The 27,826-nt window shown below is 31.7% G+C and overlaps 1 protein-coding gene across 1 annotated transcript in view; it reads right to left on the bottom strand.

The window, feature by feature from the left end:
- Positions 1-27,826, bottom strand: part of Lerp (lysosomal enzyme receptor protein) — a 313,317-nt gene that overhangs the window by 223,879 nt on the left and 61,612 nt on the right. The window contains exons 2-7 of the mRNA XM_075355029.1: positions 24,821-25,002; positions 14,870-14,988; positions 10,960-11,093; positions 9,104-9,345; positions 5,508-5,638; positions 2,980-3,124 (exon numbers count right to left, since the gene is read on the bottom strand). Coding sequence (XP_075211144.1) covers positions 2,980-3,124; positions 5,508-5,638; positions 9,104-9,345; positions 10,960-11,093; positions 14,870-14,988; positions 24,821-25,002 — 953 coding nt within the window. The remainder of the gene's footprint in view (positions 1-2,979; positions 3,125-5,507; positions 5,639-9,103; positions 9,346-10,959; positions 11,094-14,869; positions 14,989-24,820; positions 25,003-27,826) is intronic.

Raw genomic sequence — 27,826 nt, forward strand, 5'->3', positions numbered from 1 at the left:
TGATTTTGCCACTGCCGTGAAGTCTATGAAGATTTCTTCTTTGGCAGTTAAGAGCCTTTCGGGAGTATTTTGAAATGGATCCCTAACCCACTCATAACTTGCTACCAAGTTGTCAACAGCAAGAAAATACTTTTTAAAATTCTTTGCCATCATGGCTACATGATTTTCATTGATTACAAAAACAACTTTCACATGTTCTTCAGCCTTGTAAGTTTTAACATAATCATGCACAAACATTTCTAGGTTTTTTCTTTATATTTCTGCTCCACAATTCCAATTTTCTTCAAAAAGCATTAACTTTAACACTTATATGCAACATATGTGTTTTTGCTCATTGAAGTTGAAGATTCAAGGTATTTAATTTCTCGAATATGCTGACCAATTAGCTCAATTCCATCACAAATAAACCCTCTCGAAACTTCTCGGTTTGCAGTCGGTTTTCCTCTTCTAGAAAATTGGCGATTTCATTTCTTAATTCAGAAACACGTTGCAAAATTTTCCCATGTGGTAACCATCTTGCCGCATAATAAAACAGTAACTGCACCTATGTCTTTACAAAACGCTGAAAAGATTCTAGATTTTAGAAGTCTCACTATAATTTACTACAGTTACAACCATTGCTAGCACAATATTCTTACCAGGACTTATATCTGAAGCAAATATGTAAAAATCTGATTTTTGGCACCACATGACTTCCTTGTACGCCTATTAAATTACATATCCAAATTTTTTAAAATGAAAAATACATAAAATTTTGTTTCATTAATAACTTCTGATATTTTTTCATTTTTTTTTTATTATTATTGAATTACTATTTATCATAAAACTTTTTTTACAATCAGAGGTTAATAATTATTAATAAATATATTTAAATTAAAAAAAAAAAAAAAGTTAATAAAAGGAGATGAAGTCTGATTCGAACCAATGTGCCTTCCCAAATATCAAAATATTTTATCAATTAAAATCTCATTTGGCTATAACTCAAAAACCAATGAAAATAAGTACCACCTATGATATATCGTTGAAAAGCTCTCAATGAGGGCTTATTACTGCAGTTAAGAAAAGTCCAAAATCCAATTTTTTTTTAATTTTGGGCTTTTTTTGACAATTTCGATTCAGTCGATTGAAATAAAAAAACGAAGGTGCACAACTAGATGTTAAAACAGTCCTAAATCAAAAATTTCAACATCCTACAGCTAATCATTTTTGAGTTATGCGAGATACACATATATGCACATACACACACACATATATATATATATATATATATATATATATATATATATATATATATATATATATATACACATAAGTATGTACAGATGTCATGGCAAAACTAGTCAAATGGATTCAAATAGGGTCAAAATGATATTTACATTGAAATATGAAAACCAAAATTTTTCACGATCATAATACTTCCTTTATTTCATGCAAGGAAGTAAAAATGTAACATTGTAAAGAAAAATCAGTGTTGAATTAATATACGAGTAATATCTTAATATAATTCAACATTTTTTCCACAATTTCACATAAAAAAAATATTACAAATATTTAAGTATGCAGTAGTAAATAAAGTACAAAGTTACATAAAGAAATAGAATAAATGATAAATAGTTAAGTAAAAATGTTGTATATACACAGTAAATAAATGTAATATAAAGTAAATTAGACTAGCAAAAGAAAAAAAACATTTTACATGTTTTAAGTACCAAAATAACATAAGTCTTGTTCTTAGGACAATTAAACAATTATCCCTCTCTTAAATCTGACTTAAAAACAAACTCAAAATTTTTTAACCATGAAATAAAAATCTTAAATAGATGCACGTTTCAATTGTTAAAAAATATCATTAAATGCAGAGAGAATTAGTTTAAGTATATATAGATACACAAAACTTGGAGCACATAAATATAAAAGAAATATAAAATAAGATTTTTCATACACTAAAATAGTTTTCATTTTCCATATCCCATACACAAGCTTCAAGCTTATGTGGCATATCAAGGAAAAATAAAAGAAGAAAAATAATATAACACTATGAGGTTAGTATTTTCTTGTCTGTTAAAATAATTAACTAAAAACTGATTCTATACCACTTTAGACAGCTGAAGCAGAAAGATGAAATATTAGATTATATACAATTCAAACAAGTTGAATTCTTCTCAAACTGGCCACTACACTCTTCTCTATGCCCACATACAGTACAATATGATACAAGAATTTATCTAAAAATTAACTGACAGTTTGAATCTTTAATCGGTCAAAGAAATATCCCTCCTTCCCTTAAAACAACTTTTTATGTTTATTTAATATTTTAAACTCATTGAATTTATATTTACTTAAACAAATTTCTTCTGATATGATAATGCTTCTTTAACAGTAAAAATGTTTATCTATTTTAGATTTTTATTTCTATGTAAACAGTTTTGTGAATTTTCTCAATTTTTGATTTTATTTCACCATTTCAACCGGTTTATAATTTTAAAAAAAGAAAAGGGAATATTTGAAAAAAAAATGGCTTTTGGATGGGGGAGGCTTGGGAAAAATCAACAGCAGAATAGGGAACACTAAGGTCCTACCTACTCTAAGTTTAAAAGTAGACTTGCTGCTTAGGATTTTTCATTTTGCAAAGTCACAATATATTGTAAGCATAATTACAGTTTAACAGTAAATCTTGTCATTCTCAGAGAGACAATTTATAGGTTGCTGTAACTGATCTCCAAAAACTATAATTTACCATTAAAGAATAAGGAGGAAGTTTAAAATTTAGTGAAAAAGAACTAGTGTTCGACAAAAAACAAAACAAAGTGTTACATTGAAATAACTTTGAGTACCAATCCAAACTGATATAAATAAAAAAATCGAAACAGGAAACATAGCAATCCTAATATTATTATCTTAATTGAATATGTTAATTTATTATATTTAGTGAAAAACAACATTTGAATTGGTATTAACATTTTTTTTTTTTTAATTTACCTTCCAAGCTATCAATTAGTGATGGTTTCTTAATCTTCCCACAGACATTAAAGAAATACTTGTTTCCTTTTAGGTCATCTACTTCCCAACTGCTAGTGGATTTATGAAGAGGCATTATGTCATAATATTTACCAGATTCGAAAAACTGAAATGTAAATTTTGATTTTGATTATTAAAACAAGAATTTGGCAATATCAAATTAAAACCTTTACACATAAAAAAAGAAGACAAACAAGAACTCCTCCCAGTATACTAAATTACCATTTTCAAAAAAAATAGCAGTTCTCACTCGAAGATCCAAACAGATCTCCTGGTGGGGATTACTAAGGGAAGGGGTCACCAGAAAATTAAAAAATAAAATACAGGTGGTTTCTTTTCTTTGTTTTAGTACATTTTGGAAGGATGTTTCTGATTTTTGGGATTGATGAAATAGCCATGCTTGATGTCTTTTCTCCACTGTTTCGTCACATTCGCTGTTTACATTGTAGATCTCCTTGTGGTGGTGTTTGTCTGTGAAGACTTGATCTAGTCGCCATTCTCCTTTAGTGTAGTAGAGGTGTTTTGAGGTTTTGAGTTTTTGAGGTTTCCAATTGAAATATATAGATTTTGTGATTAGGTTGTGGTTTCAGTAGAGAGATCGACAAGTCTCTGTCTGTTTTTGTTTGTTTTCTTTTGAGCAGGCCATTTTCTGATGATGTCGTGGTATCTTCTTTCTCTGCTTAGTTGAGCACTGAAGTCTCCCGAGTAATTGTTTAGCAAGGTTTTTCGGAGTGTTATTTATAGTCAGGTAAAGTAAATCCCAGAACTTTACCGTTTCTTTATGGTCTTTTGGAGAGTTATTTTTATTATTAGTGGGTGCATGGGTGTTTATTAGAGTGCAGATTTCATTAGATGCTTTTAGGGTGAGCGTTGAGATTTTTGCGGATTGTGACTTGAATTCTTGTATGGAGTTTATTATTTTGAGACAAACTGTGGGGCAATTTTTATCACTCTCTCCCCAGGTATATGTTTGTAGAGCTTATGTCTTTGAGATTCCATGGCACCCTAGACTATATTTCTTATTTCCTGCAGATCAATGATGAATTTCGTGTTGGTCCATTAGGCCAGTTATTATTTTTAGTATGCCAGTCTGTATGAGTGAGTTTACATTGTGTGTGGAAATGTAGCTTTGGTTTGCTTTGGTTTGATTTTGGACTTTGTATTTTTCTTGTGCATGTGTGTAGTTTTGGGATATTTCAATGCTTTCTATCACATGTTATCTTCTAAGTGGGGCAGCCCACCATAAACGAATGCTGCCTTCTATGAACTCTGGTGTTGTTTGGTTCAGTTAAAGGAATATTCCTTAAAAGACCTTTCACGGTTGACTGTCAAGGGGGTCACCTATGGTGGGACTAGGTCCTGAGTTATAACTGTAGATGTGATCTAGTAAGGTAACAGAGAGATGTGATTTGATGATAAATGAAGCTATGAAGTTTGTTTAGATTCAGTTCACCAGACAAATTTCTCCTATTTGTTTGGGATATATCCAGGCGCACCTTGTGGAGGCACAATCCAGCTTTTGTTAAAGTTGTTATTTGGGAGAAAGTTACAAAGTCTTATCAAAAACATTAGACCCAGATCGTTTTTTATTAAGCAATCTCACATAGAAGACAAGATATTTTGTTAATAAAAATATTCAATCATTTTCAGAAGGATTTTTTTAGAGATAAGACTACTTTAAGCGATCAATGCAGTAAACAGACAAAAATTTCAAACTGATATTTTCAGTGATGTATTTAGACTAATGTACATTTACATATAATTAAATATAAAATTATACAATATTACATTTACACGATTTCAGTTAAGTATTTAATATATTCAAACAAACCAAATTTTTTAATTATTTATGTTCATACCCAACAATACTGGTAACATATAAAATATTACTGCAAGTTCTTTTATAATAGTTTTAAAATGACAAATCTTTCATAGAACATGAAAACATTAGTTTCTAGTAAAAGTAGTGTGCTAGTAATATTTTAATATGGTACACTGCTACCACAATTACAGTGTTTTTTAATTATATAAGGGGAGATCCTTTGGTTTTTCCAGCAATAACCCCTAGCATGTTTTTCTACACAATGGATTGCTTCTCTTTAAAAATATTTAATGATGTATAAAAAATAATTCTTTTCTGAGTCACAGCAGGTGAAACTTTTCTGTTTCTGCAGAAATATTGTACAAATATATATTTATATATATATAGATTAAACATCATAAATGAAATTAAAAACTCAACATCTGACTTGCAGTAGCGTGAGTACAGCATTATATTTAGCTAAGTGAAAAAGGCAAGAAATTCATTCTTCAATTTCCTTAGTAAGTCGGAAATGGAACGCATGTAATCTATGAAAACAGTTATGCTTATTTTCAATAGTAACTTGTGATTCATGTCACATCATTTACAAATATTATGGTTATAACTCATACCAAACAAAAACATATAAATAGCAACATAAAAGATAAAATACTACAGAAAAACTCACTGAACAATGAGAAAGATTTGGAATACAAGCCAACTGAGTCTTGACTTCAAAAAAGGGCACTTTTTCATAGTTCATTAACTCAATTTTCTCAGGACTATCATTTTCAGCGCAACTGAAAATTATCACAGCACCTGCAATTCAGTAATCAGCATAAGTAATATAACGTAAAAGGTTTTATATTTATACTAACTCATTTATGTACACATGAATGTAAAAAAATCAATTCCATAATATTCATATTTCATGGTTCCATGGCAGTATTATTATTTTATGATATGCTATAAAATATAATTCTTATGTTTTTAATAACATATATTTATTAAATCCTTTTAATTCTTATATACTCATATTAATAAAATATATATATTTATTCATGTAATATTTTTCAGATTTCTGTACGATTTCTTCTGAAAAGTTAAATTAATTTTCAAGTAGTTTTATCTATAATAAAAATTAATATCTCTCTCTCTCTCTCTCTCTCTCTCTCTCTTCTCTAAATTTCTAACATATACAACATTATACATAATATTTAAAATATTACACAACATATTTTATATAATACTATACAACATACATATAATACTATATACTTAATAATATACACTAAATACACTTAATACTATACACATATATAATACTATACACTTATACATTATTTATTTAACTAAAATAATATACATGCTTTAATGACAAAAATTCTTTTAGAAATAGTATCTGGATTAGTATCTACAATGGTTTTGAAGTTAATCATAAAAGAAGAGGCAGATTTAAACATTACATATTCAAAATCTTGTGGTACAAATGAAATATCCTGAAATTTTATAGGAAACAAACAGTATACCTAAATTTAAGTATAATTAATGTGTCTCAGTTGAAGCAGTAATAGTTTTTGAATCATTTTAAAAGTGCTAAAATTAATTTTCATTATAAACCTGTTTAGCTTGCTTTCATTTTCTTCAAAAGCATTGGAATAGCATTGACTAGGTCAGCATTTCATCTAAATAAATGAAAACATACATAAGTGTCAGATATGGTTTTACGTAAGTAATACATGGGTTTTTAAAGGAAAAATTTATAGTATTTTAGTAACTTATGTAGAAAATGAAATAGCTGCAGTAGATTTAGGAAAAAACTGTCCATCATTTTTAGATATAAATAATCTTTTTGATAATGTGAATTTTTAATTCCTTCAAAAATTGAGGAAGATATAGGTATGAAAAATATGCCAGCCTCCATGACGCGAGTGGTAGCGCCTCTGCCTTCTTTCACAAAGGGTTCAAACAACCCAGTCAGACATAGCATTATCTCATCCTCTAAAGCAATACCTATTGATGGTCATGCTATTAAAAAAAAATAAAACTATGGCAAATATAACCAACATCTGGTTCAATCTAGCTAAAAAAAAATAGTAAGAAAACTATACATCCTAATTTGTCAAACTATTAGCTGGGATATCACAACATTCAGTAGTAGGCACAGCTTAATTTTAAATATAAATCAGCAACCACCACTTATTAAAATGAGTATAGGAGTACCCTATTCAATTACTCAGGCCAAACTGAAATAGGGTTATTTTCAAAATGAAGTTGTATAAAGGTACCTTGACTATTTCACAAGCAACACTCATTTTGATTAAAAATTATTCAAATTTGACAAAAAAGATATTTTATGAATTTGTAAAAGCTGCAAACTTCATTTTTGAAATTAGATCATTTTTAAAACGTATAGCACTCAAAAAATTATATTTTTTCTTTCACAAAAAATTAGTATTTTGCAATTTTTTTTCTTTTTACAAACATTTAAAAAGTGTACTGTATATATCTCCATGAATTCTGATTATAATTACAACTTACATATAACAGACTATGATCTCTTTAATAAACATCTACATGTGTATTTGTTTGCATATCTGCATGTGTGCACACATACGTGCGTGCGTGTGTGTGTGCGCATATAAATGTGAGCACTTCTTCGTAGGAAGTCAACCACTGTGATCATGTCCTTGACATTCTCTAAATCATACATGCCTTCTGGTTGATGATAAAAAACAGTGAATACCAAGAGTCAGTTGGTGATCAAACTTGGCTTTGAGCAAGAGATCATGGGTTATAATGGCATTTATAATAAATGCAGAGTTTAGGAACCCATAACCACAAAAATCTGATTGATCCATTCGTTTACCTTCTTTATTGGTTAAAAACATGGGAAAAATGAGCTTATAAGGGAAGAAGCTGTGATTAAAGCCATGCTATTTACAGAGAATAAATACAAGTACATTTCTTTTAGTGTATGTGTAGGTATACGTTTCATACAGCCGTACATACAGATTATACTTATTCATTTTAATAAAATAATGTGATCTCACAAAAGATTCTACAAAATTAATTATTTATTTATTTATATATATATATATATATATATATATATTGTTACTTTGATACATGTAGTCTTTTTTTTGGGGGGAGTATTTGAAAAAAATAGTTTTTTTTATTTACTTAATCATTCTGAGTGAAAAAAAAATGTTTCCCTTTCCCAGTTACAATAAATAATATGAATGAATCTTGGCCACATGTTTCTTCTTATATTTTATAAATATTTAACATTTTTTAAACTATATGAGAGAATTTATTTTCTGAAGACCATTCTATTACATATTTTTCTTTCTAAAATTCATTTATTACTATTGAAACTGAACTTTAGTTTTTATCATTTGAAACTGACAATGACAATCATGTCTCTATATATAATTTGTCTGATAACATTATTGCTTCTCATTCCAATTGGTATAGTCATCATTTTTCTGTTGAAGTCAAACACGATGATCAATCAGCCATATTATTTCTCAAATAATCAATATACAGTGCATTAACATCTTTAAAAAGAACTGATTTGAATGTAATTTAATTTGGGGGAACAAAAAGCTGCCAAATTATGTGCATTATATGCTAAAGAAACGTCATTTAAATTCAATATGTTTTCCATCCACTTAAAAATATGAAGGACAAAAAAAGTTTTAATATTTAACATTGCAACCTCAAAAGACAGAAAAAGGAATAGTTTGAGTTAATAAAATACCTTGCTGAACAAGTTGCATATATCTATTCAAATGTTTAAGAGCTGCTTTAAGCGTAATCTTCAATCTAAAGAGAACTATACTTTCTTTTTTTTTTCCTGTTCAGCCTCTGGTAACTACCGTTTTAGATAATACTTCAGAGGAATAATGAGGATGATATGTATGAGTGTGAATGAAGTGTAGTCTTGTACATTCTCAGTTCGACCATACCTGAGATGTGTGGTTAATTGAAACCCAACCACCAAAGAACACCGGTATCCACGATCTAGTATTCAAATTCGTGTATAAATAGCTAGCTTTACTAGGACTTGAACGGTGGAACTCTCGACTTCCAAATCAGCTGATTTGGGAAGACGCGTTCACCACTAGACCAACCCGGTGGCAGAAACAGAACTATACTAAATTTCATATTTTCATTCCAAAGAAATAATTGGCCGTTTTCCCCTCCACTTTGAAGTACTAGTACAGTATATAAAAGAATGGTTTCTGAACATAAAAGTAAAAAATTCTAGACATCACTTACCTTTTAGTGAATTATTTCTCAGTATACCACTTACTGTAAGTGTAGTATAGTTAAAAATTAATTCCATTTTTCCAGAAGCTTTAATGATAGCAGTTTTATTTTTGTGTACTTCACAAACAATGGTATCCCTTCCTAAACAACTTCCATTTACAATTGAACCGCAAATATTCACTTCATAATTTATCCCATATGCACTTGGTACTGTGTAAAAGCTAGGATTTCGCAGCGGTCCAAAATTAAATCTGGAACAGACGTTCTCTAATGTGGTAAACTAAAAGAATTAAGAATATACTTACCGCAGGTAAAAAAATTAAGTAGAAATGTTAAATATTACTCAAGCTCATAATACTCTAGTAGATTCAGAAACACCATTTATTTTGCAGCAACTCATGCAATTTTCATACACATTTCTCTGCAAAGCTGAGTAACCAATAGAATATTCTGAATAATCAATGAATATGACACTAATGAGGGAAGACAGTCAATCAAAAACATAATATAAAAGTGAAAAACAGAATAAAACAATAAATAATTTCAATACAAGTAAGTCTTTAACATAATTATTTTTTTATTTCTTGAAATACAAGATTTCTTGTGACAATTTCTTAGTCTTTTACTCACTTAAAGTGATGAGATAAATAAAATGAAGATAGAGATAAGAGCCCACAAAGAGCAAAGAAAAACTACAAGAACTAATAAAAGACCAAGAAATGATAAATTATTTATTTACACAGAAAAATTTTTTAAATAAATTAACCATAATTAGTTTAAAAAACTTCCACAATGTGCATCATGAAAGAAAGATTAATTCTGGCATAGTTATTATAAATTATTATCCCTATGTAGAAAAAGTTGAGTTATAAACTGAATTAAATTTTTTTTCTTTTCTACATAACTGTTCAAGTCATAATTTGTTTGAAAAATATATGTAGGAACTATGGAAAATTGTAATAAAGAGTGTGGTTTCTCTTTGTTCTTTCTGCTTTGTTAATTTCAACATTCCATAAGTACAGTTAACTATTAAAAAAAAACCAATGAGCATATAAATGCTGATTAATGAGCACTAATTGAAGTTTAAGAACAATTGATCCATTGTTTTAATATTTCAAACATTTTTTCTTATACTTGGTTATATTAGACTGATCGAAATAACTCATTTAGAGGGAAAAAAATTTGTTACCTTGACTTCTATAAGTGGAAATGGTAAGGAGCTTATAATAAACATAAAAAAATAAATGCGTAAGCAGGGGTGGCGGAGGGTTGATTTTGGGGGTTGAAAAGGGATAAAAAATGGTATTATTGCAATTTCGGACGAAAGTTGATGTCAGAAACAGTTGTGGTTATTTAAGACACAGAAAGGTATACTTTCACCAAGTTCCGTCAAAATTAAATTATTTTTGCAGAAATGAAACATAAAACAAAAAAAAGTTCACATTTTTCCCAGAAATTTTTAGGTTGTCTTAAAAAGTGACCTCTAAAAATTTTGTAGATTTTTGTATGATCTACTACTTCTATATTAGACATTTTTTCAACCCCCCAAATCATCCCTCCACCACCTTCACCCACACATTTATTTTATGTTTATTATAAGTCCTCCACCATTTCCACTGATAAAAGTCCAGGTAACAATTCTTTTATTTTTAAATGCAATTTGGTTAACTATATTATATTTTAGACATTCAATATTGAAGCTACTTGTTAAAAGATAGATATTATATTTTTTGTTTTAATCTACATTTAAGTTACACTATATACAAACTAATAAATTAGTATTCATAAACTATAATCTGTATTTATTAACTAACTTTAACCAAAATAAAATAGTTACATACAACAAATAGAATTTAAGTAGATACCTGTAATTTTTTGTCTTTAATATACAGTCTCGAGAAACATCTTTAGGCCTTTTATTTGCAACACAAGCAGCTGTAGTAACCCATTTAAATGTTAGTTGACATTTATTGTTCTCTATCAGAATTGGGTTAATATCCTAAAATAAAATATTAAAGTAATATAATTACGAAATCTAATTCAAAGATATACTAATGTTTCATATCTATCTTTACACAGTATAATACTGTAGTACAAAAGACATAAACCATCAGTTTCTGTGAACAATGCACACTACTGATATAAGGCAAAAAGTACAGACTATAATTTAAGATAAATGTAAATTCCAGTGTGTAATTCAAGATTTCAGGACTAAATACTTAAAATAAGTATTTATAAGTACTAAATACAGGCTAAAATTAAAATATTCTGATTTTTCTACATTATATTATAAAATTAAAATACTAGTAATAATATTATATTAGAAATAAAAGTAACAAAATGAATAACTTAACAATATATTTTCCTATAATTGTTATAACTTTTGTTATTCACCAACAAAATAAAAATTATCATTTTTTTTAATATAAGTTTCCTGAGACTCAAAGGTATAACCTCTTGCACATTTTAGTGGATATGGAATAAATGACACATGTATTACACAGCTACTCAATTGATTTTCATAGTCCATTTTACTTTCTAATAATTAAATCAGGTCAATACACTGCTGAAATGAAAAGCATTATTTAATGATTATCATGCTGTTATGGATAAATACAATAATTTTAAAAGCTTCTAGTGTAAATTTTGTTTTACAAAACAATCACCTAATGATTGCACTTAACTGAAAGATCCTGTTTCAAATACAGTCATGCTTTTTTTTTCATAAATAACAAAATTTCCACAATGTATTCCCAACAAATTTTGAGCTTATATAAATTAATTACTTAAAAAAAAAAACCAAAAACTTGAAAGTATACTCATGTCATAATTGGTTCAACTCACTTTTCTACTTTTGTACCCTGAAGAAAATGATAAATAAATTTATAAGCATGATTATTCCAAAAATTTTATCTCAACTTCTTTTATAAAATGTCATGAATGCTCATTAATTTTCCATCACCACCTTCAAGATGAAGGGCTTGATTTATACACCACAATTAATACTAAAAACAGTGAATCTATATTTGAAATATTTTTAATTTGATTTCAACTTATATATTTTTCATTATTAGCGATGTTATAGGCATGCAATCTACTTAAAATTTCATCTTCATTTTATTTACCAACTGAATTCGCGTACTTAGCTTGTTTTTTTAACAACAAATCTTTTGATGTTGATATATCGGTCTATAGCTGGATCAAATGCTTTAATTAATCATACACACACAATTAAAAAACTATAAAAGGAACGTTAACATCGTTTTATTTCTGGAAGCTACTTTAATTTTGTTTTTTTATTACTTTTCTACTTCATTCTTAATAAATGTAAGATGAATTGACCTTATAGCATATTTTACCAATATTTTTAAATATTAATATACATAAAAATATATTAGCAATTACAGTAACTTGTACTGCACAAACATTAAAAATTAAATGCTACTGAATTTAATATCAGTTAATAAAATTAACAAAATAATAACTGATAATGAATTTGAATTTGAAAATTTTTAAATTAAAACAAGTAGGACTGTAGAATAAGGTTAATTACATTTAATAATTCAGTCTGCATTTAGCATGGTAGGTAGCATATAGTTTTCAACAGTTCAATTTAGTAACAAAGACATTCGTTTAAAAGTTTTATTTTCTTTGTATTTTTTTAATTTCTAGATACAACCAATGTGAAAATTCATGTAAAATCAGTGGTGGTCATTAAATTTTTTTAATTATTATAACTTACCTGTAACATAATTTTAATGAAAGTTTATACATGCAATTGTATCTGTTCAATAAAAAAATTTCATGATATCTTTTAATTTGATAATTGTAAAATTTATTATGATCATGATGAATGAAATATTTATACATTTTAACAAAGGAAAATATAACAATACTCGTACTTACAAAAGGATCTCATTAAAAATAAACTTTAGAAATGTACTTAAAATTGATATTCAATTAAAATACTCAAGTCATGAAAATAGTTAGTTGCCAGCAAATAATTGCGCTAATGGCATAACATTACATCTGGTTTTTAATATGACTAAATGGGTGATAGGTCCCATGGGTGGAATTTCAGAAAAATTAAAAACAATTTTCTGAAAAATAGCAATCCAGATTTCCTAATTGAGTTTGTAACATAAGGAAGTTGGTCCATTAATAACAATCCCTTTCCTTTATTGATAATAATTATTAAAAAAATTGTCATTTACACATTCTTAGATGAATGTGGGGATTTAAATATTAAATATATCTAATATCAAATAAAATAAATACATATTTATAATAAATATATTTATTATAAAATAAATTGTATATATATGTATAAACACAGAGTGAATCAGAAGAAGGGAACAATTAGCCAATTTGGGAACTTTTGAAATAAAGAAAAAAGTTCATGCAAACATATGTCTGAAAACTCTTTGTTATGAAGTTACAGCCAGCAAAAATCTTTGGCTGGATTTTAGTTACCCTGGTGAAATGAGGTCATTCTAAAATTTTTAAGGCATTATATAATAAGTAAACTTGATTGTTTCTTGTTTTTGTACTTGAAAAATCTAATAAAACCGGTCCCAGAAGTTGTCCTAGTATAAAAGGGTCTATTAATATAATTTTGTATGATATAAAAGAAAAAGTAATGAAAGTAATCTATGAGCTTTAATAAAATATTTAATAATTAACCATATAAAATCATAATATACATGGTTCATATGTTTAGATTATAATAAACAATGAAAAAGAAAGAGCAGTGATACATTTTGATTGAAATACTATAAAATAAGAAGATAAACAGTCAAGAATTGTTTACAAAAAATGAAAAAAAAAATCATATATAAAACTAGATTGTATTGGTATTGATAATTTGATTGTACTGGGAGAGTGGAAATGAATTTTCTTTATTTTGAGGTATGAGAAGTATGAAAATACCATTCACTTAAAATGGGGTTTCCTTATATTATTATTCCTTGTTTATATATATATATATATAAATGGGTTTATTAATGGGTTAAATTTATAAATGGGTTTATTAATGGGTTCAATTTATAAATGGGTTTATATATGCATATACATAAACCCATTTATAAATTTTTTTAGCTCGAAAATATTCAAAATTACAGGATCAAATTCATTGAAATTTATATATGCTCTAATATGTATTTGAAGTTGTACATGAGAAAATTTGATAATTGGTTAAATCATTTTTGAGTTACGCTCAATTTAAGGCCAAAAAAATTTGAATGGATCAAGTTAGAAGCATGATTCATTATTATGCTACGAGTTGGAATGTTGATGTTTCTTTATCAGCAGCATCTGTTGCTAAGCGTATTCAGGTAGTATTACCTACTTTGGGAGTCATAATAATTGGTTATGTGTTTGAGCTAGACAAAAGCAAAAAAAAGGAAAGAAAATAAAGTAACAAAAAATCAATCTTCATACACAGAACTGCACAACAATGTTTTTACTTTTTTAATTATAAAATTGGAATGTAGAGCTATACAAATGATGTTAGAATTTTTGTTTATTTATTCATTCATCTATTTTTCTATACTTTCTTTCTGTATCTGTTTTTAAGTAATTTCTTTACAGCTACTTATACTGACTGTTCATTTATATATTTCCATTATTTGTTAATAGTTCTTGAGCATTTCTTTTCAGCATTTGTAACAACTAATAAACTTAATAAATAAGTAAACTTTTATTTATGCAAGTACATGTGCTCATTTGCCCACGTACATGGACACATTTCACCTATTCATATAAACCATAACTTACATAAGTATCACATAAAATGTAGACAACAGATGAATAATTTACATTTTCTTCACACTTGCTTCCTCCACTTAACTCTATTAATAGCAATTCATCATTGTTACTGTTTTCATAAGTACCATCTGCAAACAAATATGAAATAAATTGTCATGAAACATATAAATTAATATTTTCTTGACAATAATTTACTATATTGCATTAATTGAACACATATAATCTATTCTAGCACATCCATTGTACTTAAAAATATAATTTTATTAATATGATGTTCTCTAAAATGTCACATTTGTTACTATATAAGGTAAAGTCGAAAACAGGACAAAATAAATATTTAAAAAAAATTATAAACATCTTGAACAATAGTGAAACTTTAGGATAAATTAAAAATCAGAATCTTGAAATGTAATGTATTCCTAATTCTGTTTCATTCCCAAAGGAAAATATCATGCACAGGTTGAAATCATTTACGGTAAAAATAAAATATCTCCAATCTGTGCTGTGTATTTTTTTTTTGCTTACAACTACAATAAATATTGTACATCTTTACTTTATGTATAAACGTGGACATCTATAGACATATGAAAGGGCCAGATAGGACCACTAATGAGGATATACTTAAAAGAATGGAGATATTAATTAAAGTGAAAAACATCATTAAAAGTACAAGATTACAGTAACTTTTATAATACAGGGACAAAGAAAGTAACTTCTAAACAAAAATGATCCAAGAAAAAAGCAAAGTAAAGGGAAGATGTAATGCAGAATTGGGGGAAAATGCATACTACGACTTAATAACAAAACAGTATGGTTTAACTGTACCTTCACAGAAATATTTAAAGCTAAATCATAAATAATTGCCCTACTGATTGCTTGCCTTCTATGGGAAGACAACATATGAACAATTCAATGAAAATAATCTATTGATTGATAACAAAGACAACATTTAAAAAAAAAAAACTATACTAAATGTGAAAAATAATAAATGGCAACCATTTTGGTTAAAGTTGTCATAGATCATAGCCTATAGATTTTTATAAAGAAGTTTTTCAATGCTCTTTAAAATCGTGTATCATAATCCTATCTTATCCACTTAAAATTGTTTCCTTTCAAGAGTGCTTAGAGGCAGTCTCAAATAAAAAATAGATCGTTTTGAGGTACAAGCATTTGGTATTTCTTTTTTTAATGTATCAATGTTAACCAGTTATTCAAGAGGTTCTGTAGATCAATCTCAAAACTAACTATAAATAATATTAAATGGTTACCGTTTTGATTAGAGTTGTCATAGCTCAATGTTTTTTTACACAAATATTTTTTTGGTTTTAATACCCTTTAAAGTGATGTTCAAAGCAAAGTCCTTCTCTTCCCATCTAAAATTTTTGAGTTGCTCTCCATAGGGTCCCTGAAAGCTTGGGATATGTAACAGTTTCATACTGAAAAAATATATCATTTTCAGGTAGAAATATTTTATAAATTCCATTTTTCTATTAAATAATTTCTTGGTTATTTATAACTGAAATTATATCATTTCAGTTATTTTAATCCTTCCTTCTTGCTCTTACTATCAGCCTAAATAAATATTTATTAAACAATTTTCAATTTCCTAGCTTTTATAAAATCAAATTACATCTTCCTACAATATTTTGAACCTCAATCAAAATTTTTTTCTGTACACGATATGTAATATATCTACATGTGAAATGTATAAAATATCCACATTTTATTATGTCTTATGATTCACAAAAATGGGTTCTTCATTTTCCAGATATTACAGAATTAGTGGTAATAACCAACATCGTAATAATTGCTGTAAATAATAAAATATCCATACATATATATATATATATAAATGATATTACCACAATTAGTGACCTAAAATATAAATATAAATTAACTTTTTATCGAAAACTTTTCATTTGCAGGTTTGATAATTTGCAAACTTGCTAGTTCATGAAAACTGTTAGATAACTCACAACATAATGTAAATTTAGTTTTTGTATTTTGATAAACCATATAATTTTCAGAACTTTTTTTTAAAAACAAAGTTCATTCACTTTTTAAAAGTTATATTTGTAGTGCATTATTATATCTTAATAAGTAGGCATAAGAAAATCAACAATAATAAAAATATTTTAAGTTTATAGAAACAGTTTTTTTTTATACCCAACTCATAAATGGAAATAGAATAAGATATTTTTAACATGTTTGCTATTCCAAAGAACTGAGAAGGAGTTTCTCCATATTATAACTACAGTTTTGCAATCTGGTACATTTCAGTTTCAATAAAGTCTAAAAGGAGCTAGAAAGTTTGAATGATTTCTTATAACATAACACTTGCAACTAATTCTGCCATGTGCAATGCATTTTGTTTCTGTTAGTGTGTATTTTTAAAACAAAATTTAAGTCTAATTGATATTTTTCTGCCAATTTAAAAAAATAAAATTAATTTTTTTATTATCTGTTTTGTGAAATTATGTATTACTAAAGGATAGTTAAATAATATTTTAAAGAATTTGTTGAAGTGTTGTTATTGAATGGCTTTTTGCCGAGAAATTTTCTATTGTTTTTGTAAGAAGCTTCTATATAACGTAATTCCCTAATCACATAATAGGCTTACCGATCTTTGAATTGATTCTATCTTTCTCAAAAATATTTGAAAATTAAAATCTCACCTAAATGAAAATAATTTATTACTAGCAGAATAAAATGGTTTCAGAAATAGTAAATCGACAATAAATGGCTCTGGTAATTTATGTAGAAAAGCCAATAAATGGAATCAGAACAAAAACCTATCCCCATGAAAATGATGGATTTGAATTGCATGCCATTATTTTGCTGTTGGGTTGGCGGCACTGCCAACCCAACCCATATTATAAGTTCTACTGTCTTTTTTGTTGCAGTTATGATGGAACTCTATGGCAGGTCAGGTGGACTAATTGTAAGTAAATTGAATTGAATTTATTTTATTTTATATTAAGTTGTCTAATATGAGTTTGCCAGAAGAAGCAAAAATGGAGTCTGACTTTCCTTCTCAACAAAGTCGAAAGACACCTAGATCGCCTAGGTCAATACCAGAGTCCAGTATGATGGATGTGACAGTAAACACTGAAACTACAGTGGTGAGGGCCCCCAAGAGGAAGGTGGAGGTCACTGAAACTACCAATGAAGGGATCTAACAGAAGGGACAGATGGATATGGACTACCTTCTGGAGGTCATTACCAGATTGGTAGAACTTTGTTGCCGGTACACAAACACCAAAAAAGAAATTAAGGAATGCGCGGTTCTGGTCAATGAGAGAGCGAGGGATGTGGAAATTGTGATGAAAGAGCTGTACACGTTGTCGCATTCCAGTCTTATAGGGATATGCAATAGTGGTGAACTGCTGAAGGATGCAGCCACACAAACTACAAGAGCCATCAACAGAGAGCTGTTGTCAGATAGAGGAGGGTGTGACAGACAAGGAAGTCCTGGACCTGGTTATCAGGAGATGGTCAGGGAAATGCTTTAAAAATTGTGAGGAGGTAAAGGAGTCCACTTGTTTGAGGCCAGTGGTGATATTTTAGCCACATATAACTTAGCGGAGGATGGCCATGATAGGAAACTGCTGGACAGGGTCGCCACCATGTGTAGGCTGGTGAAGCAATCTAAGCTGAAGAGGGGTAAGCTGGTAGTGGAACAAAGCCTAGCAGAAGTGTTGATAGGGGACATCGAAGATATCCAGGGCAGGATGTACATGGTAGTAGTATGGCTGGGGAGAGAGTAGTTGTAGAGGACTTGCACACAGCTGTAAACAAAATGCAGGAAATTAATGCTAAGGTCCAATGCAAGAAATTAATGGTTCAGTGGTGAACAAGGTATGCTTACTTCTTGCAGTGGCCCTGAAAGGTCAGCCTTGGGTCATAACTGTGGTGAGGAAGGGCACCAAGCCAAAGAGTACAAGGTCATGGCGAAATTTTTGAGGTGTGGTGAAACTGAGCATCAGATTGCGCCCTTTGTGGTAAGAGAAATGCCTAGAGTTCTGTAGTTAATCATGAATAGGAGCGCGGCATCACTTGACGCGCTCCTGGAATTGGGAAGGCGGAAGGGAGCAGACCTTCTGTTAGTGTCTGAGCCTAATTTAAGGGAGGACGGCTGGACAGTGGCTGAGGAGTGCGATGGTTTAAGGGAGCGATGTGCCGATCCTAACCACCGGTGAGAGAAATGGATACGTGTGGGTTGAGATTTCAGTTGTTGTGGTCTTTTCTGTTTATATTTCACCAAACTCAGGTCTGGATGATTTTAAACAATGCTTGGAGGATCTGGCGGGTATGATTCATCCTCTTTGAAAGGATGTAATTGTGGGTGATGATCTGAACGCAAAGAACGTGACATGGGGAGGACATGTCACGGACCATAGAGGGCGGATTCTGGAGGAGTATACAGGCGAGTTGGATTTGGTGGTGCTCAATATTGGGACAGCGCCTACCCTGGTGATGGTAAACGGATGCTCGTCTGTAGATGTCACGTTTGCCTCGCCGAGGTTGGCAGAGGGGTCGTGGAGATGAGTGGTGAAGAGGAGTCATTGAGCGACCATTTCTTTGTTTGGTTTGAAATTGGGGACGGTTTGCCATGTAGCGTGGCGGCTGATAACTGGAGATTATGTCTGAAAGAGAGCCTAGCTAGGCTTAAGAAGTTGGTGAAAGAGCGCCTTTGTCATCTGGAAAATGTCTCCCCCCAGCACCCTACAAAGGTGGTATCAAAAGCAACAGAAGAGTCACTGGACCATACAAGTCCGCAAAGAAAGAATGTATATTGGTGGACTGTTCGGGTGGTGGATACGAGAAGGTGCTGTATTACGGCCAGGAAACAGCTGGAATGGGCCAAAAGAAAGGGGTATCGTGAGGACATCCTCTCATGCAGAAAGGAACTGGCTGGAAAAAAGAGCGCTTACAGGAGTGAAATACTACAATAAGAAGGGAAAGTGGAGAGAGCTCCTGGACATGTTGGAGAATGACATATGGGGTGACGCCTTCCAAATTGTAACTGGTAGATTTGGTAGGGGACGTTACCCGTTCTTGCCGAGGAGGTTCTTAGAAACAAATTGTTGTTTTGTTCCTTAGAGGTGACCGACCCATCTATTGAGAGATAGCTGCAGTGGATATCCATGTATTCACAATTGGCGAGCTGCGACAGGTGGAAGGGAGGCTGAAAGTTAAAAAGAGCCTCGACCGGGTTACTAACGAGGTTGTGGCTGCAACGGTGGAATTTTCTGCGGACCAAGTGCTGGCGGCCTTTAACTGAGTACTCCTGGATGGTTGTTTGCCACCAAAATGGAAAAAGGCCAGGGTGTTTCCACTGAGGAAAGGTGGAGGAGAGGTGGGAGGCCCAGTCGGATACCGACCTCTTTGCCTATTAAGTTACCTAAGCAAACTCTTCGAGAAGCTGTTGGTGGAGATTCTACGAGATGAAGTAGAACGGAAGGGAGGCCTTAGTGAATGTCAATATGGATTAATAAGGATAAGGAATCAATGTCAATTAATGGATAAGGAGAGTGCAGACAACGGAGGATGCCATAGTTAGGGTGATGAAGGTTGTTGATGAGGCCGCAGCGGGTTCTTGGAGGACGAGGTGCATCCCGGCGGTGGTGATGTTGGATGTCAAGAATGCAATCAACTCACTGCCGTTCGGGTGCATCATGGATGAGTTGATTCAGAGAGATATCAGCCAATATCTGGTGCGAGTCCTTTACGACTATTTTATTGGCAGAAGGATAATTGGTCATGAAGAAGGTAAAGAGGTTATGACTAGTATGGAGCGGTGTCCTGCAGAGTTCGATAATTGGACCGACCATGTGGAACCTAGCATATGATGGGTCCTCAGGTTGCGGTATTGTGAGGAAGTTTCGATTACTGATATTGCCGATGAGGTCTCCATGGTATTAGTCGCCTGAACAAAAGAGGAGATCATCTGGAAAGGTGAACGAGCTATTCCATTGTTCGACAGATGGTTGGCGGGCCAAGATCATCTGGAAAGGTGAACGAGCTATTCCATTGTTCGACAGATGGTTGGCGGGCCACGGCATTACCCTCACTGCAGAAAAAACGAAGCTGCTGGTGATAGTCGTGAGAAGGCGACTCTCCCCTCTCAGGCTACAGGAAAGGGGGGGGTCGTTATCGAGCCGATCAGTAGAGCCAAATACCTGGGGGTTTGGCTTGAAAGCTGGAGAGCCTTTCAAGATCATGTCAGGGAGGCAGTCGACAAGGCAGATAGAACAGTGTCGACTGTCTCAAGGCTATGAGCAAGATTGGCGAGCCAAGCTCATCAAAAAGGAGGGTGCTGGTGGTGGTGGTTCGGTCCTTTGCCTTGTATGCCGTGCCAGTGTGGAGGAGGGCGTTATGGACGAAATGGCCGTTCGTTCGGAGGCTTGCGGGGCTGCAGTGCCGACTGGCAATCGGCGTTGCTAGGGCTTACCGAAGGGTCTCTACAGAGGCAGTTCTGGTGATTGCCTCGCTCCCCCTATGGAGCTTGGCGGAAGAACGAGGTTCGGACAAGAGAAGGAATGACAAAGAGTACGGCCAGGAAGGGCACAACAGAGCACTGGCAGTAGAAATGGACTGGATCAGAGGTGGGTCTCTGGACGAAGAGGTTAATACCAGATATCAGGCCTTAGCTCAGACGTGAGCACGGGGAACTTAAATTTGTGCTAACCCAATTTTTATTGGGGCATGGTAGCTTTAATAGCTACCTATATGGCAGGAGAAGACGGTCATCTTCTGAAAGCTGCCTGTATTGTGGTGAGCGGGATACCACAGAACACACTGTCTTCCATTGCCCAAGGTAGGAGGAAGACAGGATGATGATGCAGACACAGTTTGGAGAGGTTACTGCAGATAATAGTGGAGGTAATGCTTCATGGTGAACAGAAGTGGTCAATTGTCAGTACAACCGAAAGAAGACCCTGGAAGAAGTGGAAGATAGGGGTGTTAGTGTTAGGGCAGGGAGGACAGCCTGTTCAGGAGGTATGCCAGAGCATCCCACCTTCAGTGATTGAACGGGGACTCCTGGGGTCCTTAGGTGGGAAAAAGAAATACCGAGACCCGGTCTGGGGACCCCAGATTAGTGGCAGGCGCTTATTAAAAGACCAAGACCCACCCACTGGGGGGGGGGGGGGTGTGCTAACAGGAACAGCATAGCTGGGTCGGCATAGCCTCCCTGGGGAGTAGAAACAACTGACACCCTCAAAGCCGTGTTATACGGGATCGGCCTTGATAGCAAACATTAAACACTTTACCATCTCATTCTAATCGTTTTGCGAAGTATTGCCATTGTGTGTGAAAGTGTTAATGCGAATGCAACAAGATCCATTTGTTGTCATTCACAATTGTTGAGAATTACAAGAAATTACTTGCCGTGAATTCTCGTGAAAGATGTTTATACGTAAGATTACAAAATTCAGTTGACTGGACAATGGAAACCACCTGATCATTTCAACAGAAACAGTTTGTTGAATGGTTTTAATTGGAACAAAATACAAACGACGATTTTTCAAAAGAAATCATCTTTAGTGACAAGAGGCAACTTCACTTTGAGGGGCTTACAGGGGCTTTGAGGGGGTAAACAAACAAAATTCCACAATTAGAAAACAGAAAACAATTAAGAAACCCATGACAAGATGACGTACTGTACCCTTGACACCAAACAATATACAACTGTTGAGTGATTGGACCTTATTTTTTTTTAAGATGGTAATTCTACGACAGTGAACCGCAATGACAGGGAACGATAACTCAATGTGGTACAAACTTTTTGTGGCCTATTTGAATGGTCTGTTCTGAGCATTATTATATGAAGTTCTTATGTGTAATGATTTATCGTAACATTTCTTGAAATGAGTATGTAGATTAACTTTGCAAAACCATAAAGTAAAATATTTTATTTCAGCTTGGTGATGATATTGCTAAGAAATGTTTAAAATAGATTTCACATATGATACTGAAATAGGTTTAGAGATTATAACCTAAATAAAATCTAGAAAAAGTCCTTATAGTAATGATTGCTCCATTATTATTTACAAATAATTAATGTAAGCAGACAGATTTTAAAACAAAGCAAACAGACACTTGTAATTGCAATATAAGAAAGGATATAAAGGAACATTATTTTAATGAACCTAAGACCAATATTCATAGAGAAACTACTGATGACATTAATAACAGTGATAACACATGAACTTTTATGAAAAGGGTAAACTTTTTTGTTTACCCCATTGCAGAGTTCCTTTCCTTCCCCAACAATAAATAACTTTTAACTAAATAATAGGTTAGGAAGTTGTAGTTTAAAATTAATTAAGGTCATCTTTGACTCATCTGATATTGAATATTAAGTCATCAGGGAAGGTGAAAAAAAGAATCCGGCCAGAAAACAGAACTATTTTAGCATTAGTTTTCTGCCTGTGAGAAAAGGACAATGGTTTACATTGTCATTTACAATAATTAACCTAACCATCAAAAAATCTTCCCACTAATTCAGGTACAATGATCTTTTCACAAAAATTATATTACACAGGTAATGATTTTAAATTGAACAGATTAGTCAAATTAAATTTAAGGTTTCCTTTTTGTTTACAAGAGAGCAAAAAAGTTAAGCTAGAAAAGGTTAAATAAGATTTTCAAATGTGCTTTTATAGTATAAGCATAAAAATCTAACTAAGATTAAAACAGTTTTAAGATGAATCTGATAGCAGAGCCGAGCAGTTATGGCATGTAAAAAGAATTGCAAGTAACACTGGGAGGCTTTGGTCTTCTTATAATACAAAAATTCATACTGAATATTAACAGGGTTATGCTTTTACAGGGTTACTTTTTAACAGACCAATTTATAATGCTCTGAAAAATCACTAATGCTATTACTGTAATAAAAATTAATATATAGTTAGAATTAACTTATATGTAATATTATAAAGTGTTTATTTTTCTAAGCTATAAATTAATGTATAATTTATAATTATACATATGTAATTGTTCTATTTAAAAATGATTTGGAGGAAATGCTGATCATCGTGCTAGATCAAAAACCCAAATAGAAAATGAAAAAATAAAACAATTAATTAAATGAGACATGAGAGAAGATTGTGGTAGGTTTTAAAAAATTATACTCCTTGATTCAAACTTTGTTTAGTTCAAGGAATAGGAGACATTATTGTAGTGACAGAGTGCATTTTTTTAACTAATGTTGCCTTTGTAATGGCCACTGCTATTAACCAGACTGAATAAGTTAGTTATTTTAGGAGTTTAACTTTACTTATAATATGAGAAGTAAAAGTATTGATACTACACTATACATTTGTAAACCATGTCAATCCCCTGAAGAAGGGTTCAAAGCAAACTAGCTCAAGCTCAGGAGAAATTTCATGAAGAAAAGTAATCAACTAATATTATATACATATATATATTAGTATTAGAAAAATGTCTGATATCTTTAAGGAACCATTTTTTTCTAAGGAATTTTTTTGGAATCAAAGATAAATGACAAGAAAATCAAAACGTTCAGAGCATTGGCTAACAATAGGATGTTTTGAAGAGGCTACCATACAACAAAGAGAAAAACCTGAAGCAATTCTCAGAAATTTAACTACACTGATGAGTCAAACATTAAGTTGATATAAAGTTAGTAAATAAAAGAAGTTCAGCAAGTTTTTATTGCCAGAGAAGCAAAGATGAAGGTATGTAGTACGTAACTGAAGAGGTACAGTGCAGTAAATGCTTTTCAGTAAAATTTATTACCATAAAAAATAAAAGAATGAAGAAAAAATGCATCAAATCAGTCAAGAGTTATTTTGGTCTTCATTATAAAGGAAAAAAAAGAAAAGGAGTGTGAAGTAAAAATGAAAAACAAAAGCAGCATCAATGTTCACAAATTATAGTACTTAGTAACGTCAAGAAATGAATAAAATGAAAATATGGTATACAAACACTTACTTGTAATGATACTCCCAGCACTAAAAATTACATCTCCATTTGAAGAACTATTTTTAACACAAATGAATGTATCTTGGAGCTGTTCAGATTGTATTGATTTTTTACAGAATGAAAAGTACATCTTGACTTTGTAATCTACATTATCTGCATTATCGTCTACAACAAAATCAGTTGTGTCTAAACTGAAACAAACAATTTAAATTTTCAGTCGAATTAAAAAAAAATTAAGATCTAGATCACCAATAAACAGGATGCTAACTTTCCTCTTTCTTGACACTTTTACAGGCTTCTGACAACAATCAATAAAAATTACTTCAATAATTCTAGTTCTTGAGAGGAACAAAATAACAAATATTTATACAATATACAGAAAGTGTTGATTATAACTAAAAGGAGGATTATGTATAACTGTTCTAAACATAATTCTTGCACATTGTAATCAAAAAAACATAATTCAAAAATGCTAATAACTTTTACAATACACAGCACAAATACAATAACAGAAAGAAAATTAGAATTTTAAGAAAAAGATTTGTTCTTCCACGAGAATGCACTGTACGCACTGATTGAATGTTTATACTGATTATCAATCTTGAGTGCAGCTATGTTCACTATTGTATCTATATTATTTAACCACATACAGATTATTTTCCTTGCAAAAGATGATACAGGTCATATAATTCAATTTAACATTATGACTACTTACTGATTAATGAAATGGCCTACATCCAATTGGAAAACATTGTATAATATGACAAATGACAGGAAAAAATACAATTAAAAATGCACTTGCATACTTAACAGATTACCGATAATGTCACAGATTTACAATCCCAGCAGGTTTGTCATACGGTTGTAATTGAATTGCCTGCATTAATAATAAATATAATAAATATAATAGACAGGAAATTTAAACTAATTCCGATTTTTTAAATAAGCGTATAGGAAAATGAAATTAACATTAGCAGGAATAATTTTACAGAAATCGCAATCCAGCAGTGATACTGCAGTCACTACACAAAAACCTATTTTGTAAGTAAAACTTTTAAACTTAAAAATGTAGCTTAGCTTTTCTCTGTCAATTCATAATATTTAAAGTTAATTTATTGTAGAGATTTAAAGGTAAAGAAATGTTCTTTGTATATATCTCATCAGCTAGTATTGTTAGCTCTAGGAGTTAAATTTATGATGTTCTGGGTTGAATATTATGAACTTGAATAACAAAGTAAGTTTGCTGTTGTTCCTAATTGAATGAAGACAATGTGTATAATTCACTGTTCCTTTCAAAATTTGTTTTACGGTATTTTTCATAATTTTCTTATGATTGTGTGGATGTAAACTATCAGAATAAGAGGTGATAATACTTATAGCTTTTGTACGGGTAATATCATTGCACAGGCAGTCTCTGAAGTAAATAAAACAAATTGTCACTTGTTCGGTTTATTGTCACCTTCAATTCAGCCAGTTCATAATGTTGATTTGAAACAGCATGTTTGGCTAAGTAAAAAAGAAATGAGGAAACCATTGAATTCCTCACTTTCCTAAAAAGGCAAGTCATAGAGTACGTGTTATTCTTTAGAATGACTTTGCCATTTCATTGCAAGTGGCTTTTTTTGTGTCAGGTACAACTATTGTGTTTACGGTAATAAACAAACATACAAATATACTATATGCTCTTGCAGTATTGTTTACTGATAAAATTTAGGTTACAGTAAATGTACATAGACTGAAGCAGTAAGCAGACTTTCAGTAGACTCAAAGAATTATATACAACTGTGCTTGTCTTAAACAGGAAGGTAGGAACTTCGATGCATTTGTGCCATTTGAGCGAGGAAATACCGAATGTCAAACATGTCTCATACATTGGATTTTTCTATAAAATTTTGTATACTGTGTGACTCTTTATGCAGTTTTAGGGTTTTGTCATTTCATTTATCAGTATCATAAAAGTAAATATGTTCAAAATAAGGAACGGATTCAGATTGATATTGGTTCTGTACAGTCATTATCAGATTTGGAGGTGAAAAAATGGGTTTTTCAGTTTGTAGAACTAATTGTAGTAACCTGAACGTATTATTAAAACCTGTTGGAGGTATCCTAACACTGTACGGGGAAGACAGCCACCTTGTGATGTTACCGGGCGCCACAACACCCATACGTTCCAAGCTGTGAGGGGCTTTATGGGAGGTCACCTTTAGACCCTCTAACTGATTACATTTCACAGTCACCAGCCAGGCCTCAGTAGGAATGCCACCGATGTAAATGCCTCGGCAGACATTTGCATCAGTAAAATACAAATCAAATTTTGCCTTCACATAGGCCTCAAACAGACATCTTCACAACCAACCTAACATGATTCTCTCAAACAAACTGACCGAAACCACCGAAGCGCGAATCCCGCGCCTAGTCCACATTTGACAGCACCGTTCGTGACTGTGAATGCCTCAGAAAACGAACGAGTTAAAAGGTAAATTCGTGCTACACTTAAACCAATCAAAATTATGTCTTACGCAACATAGAAATTCAGACCTACACCCAAATAAGTCGACCAGTTTAGGTCACCTAACAAGGGGAACGTAACCTCATTACGGTCCGCGCAGAAGCCGGGGACAAACCCCGCACCACCACCCGGTCCCATCATGTGGAGTCTCGCGCAGTATTACCAAGTCACGATCAGGACTGCCACCGGCGAAACGAAGCCACGCCCCTGGTCGCACGGGTTACCGTACCTCGGTGGCGCGGCTACCCACACCATTTGGGATTTGGGAGTGCCCCAAATCGAATCACAAACAACACCAATATAACCGTGGCACGATGACAATGCGCCTACCTCCAACCAATCCAATGCTTAAGCCGAAATCCTAGCCACCCAGTATCCTACCATGATCGAGTGCCTCGATTAAACTCCCTCTGCAGACCTATACATCGCAAGGGCGCGAAGGAAACCAGCCACTATAGACCAGTCCTCGTGGATCATCCAGTTAATATCGAGATCCAGAAAGGAAC

The sequence above is a fragment of the Lycorma delicatula genome, chromosome 1, assembly GCF_047948215.1.
Source record: "Lycorma delicatula isolate Av1 chromosome 1, ASM4794821v1, whole genome shotgun sequence".
Lineage (NCBI taxonomy): Eukaryota > Metazoa > Arthropoda > Insecta > Hemiptera > Fulgoridae > Lycorma > Lycorma delicatula.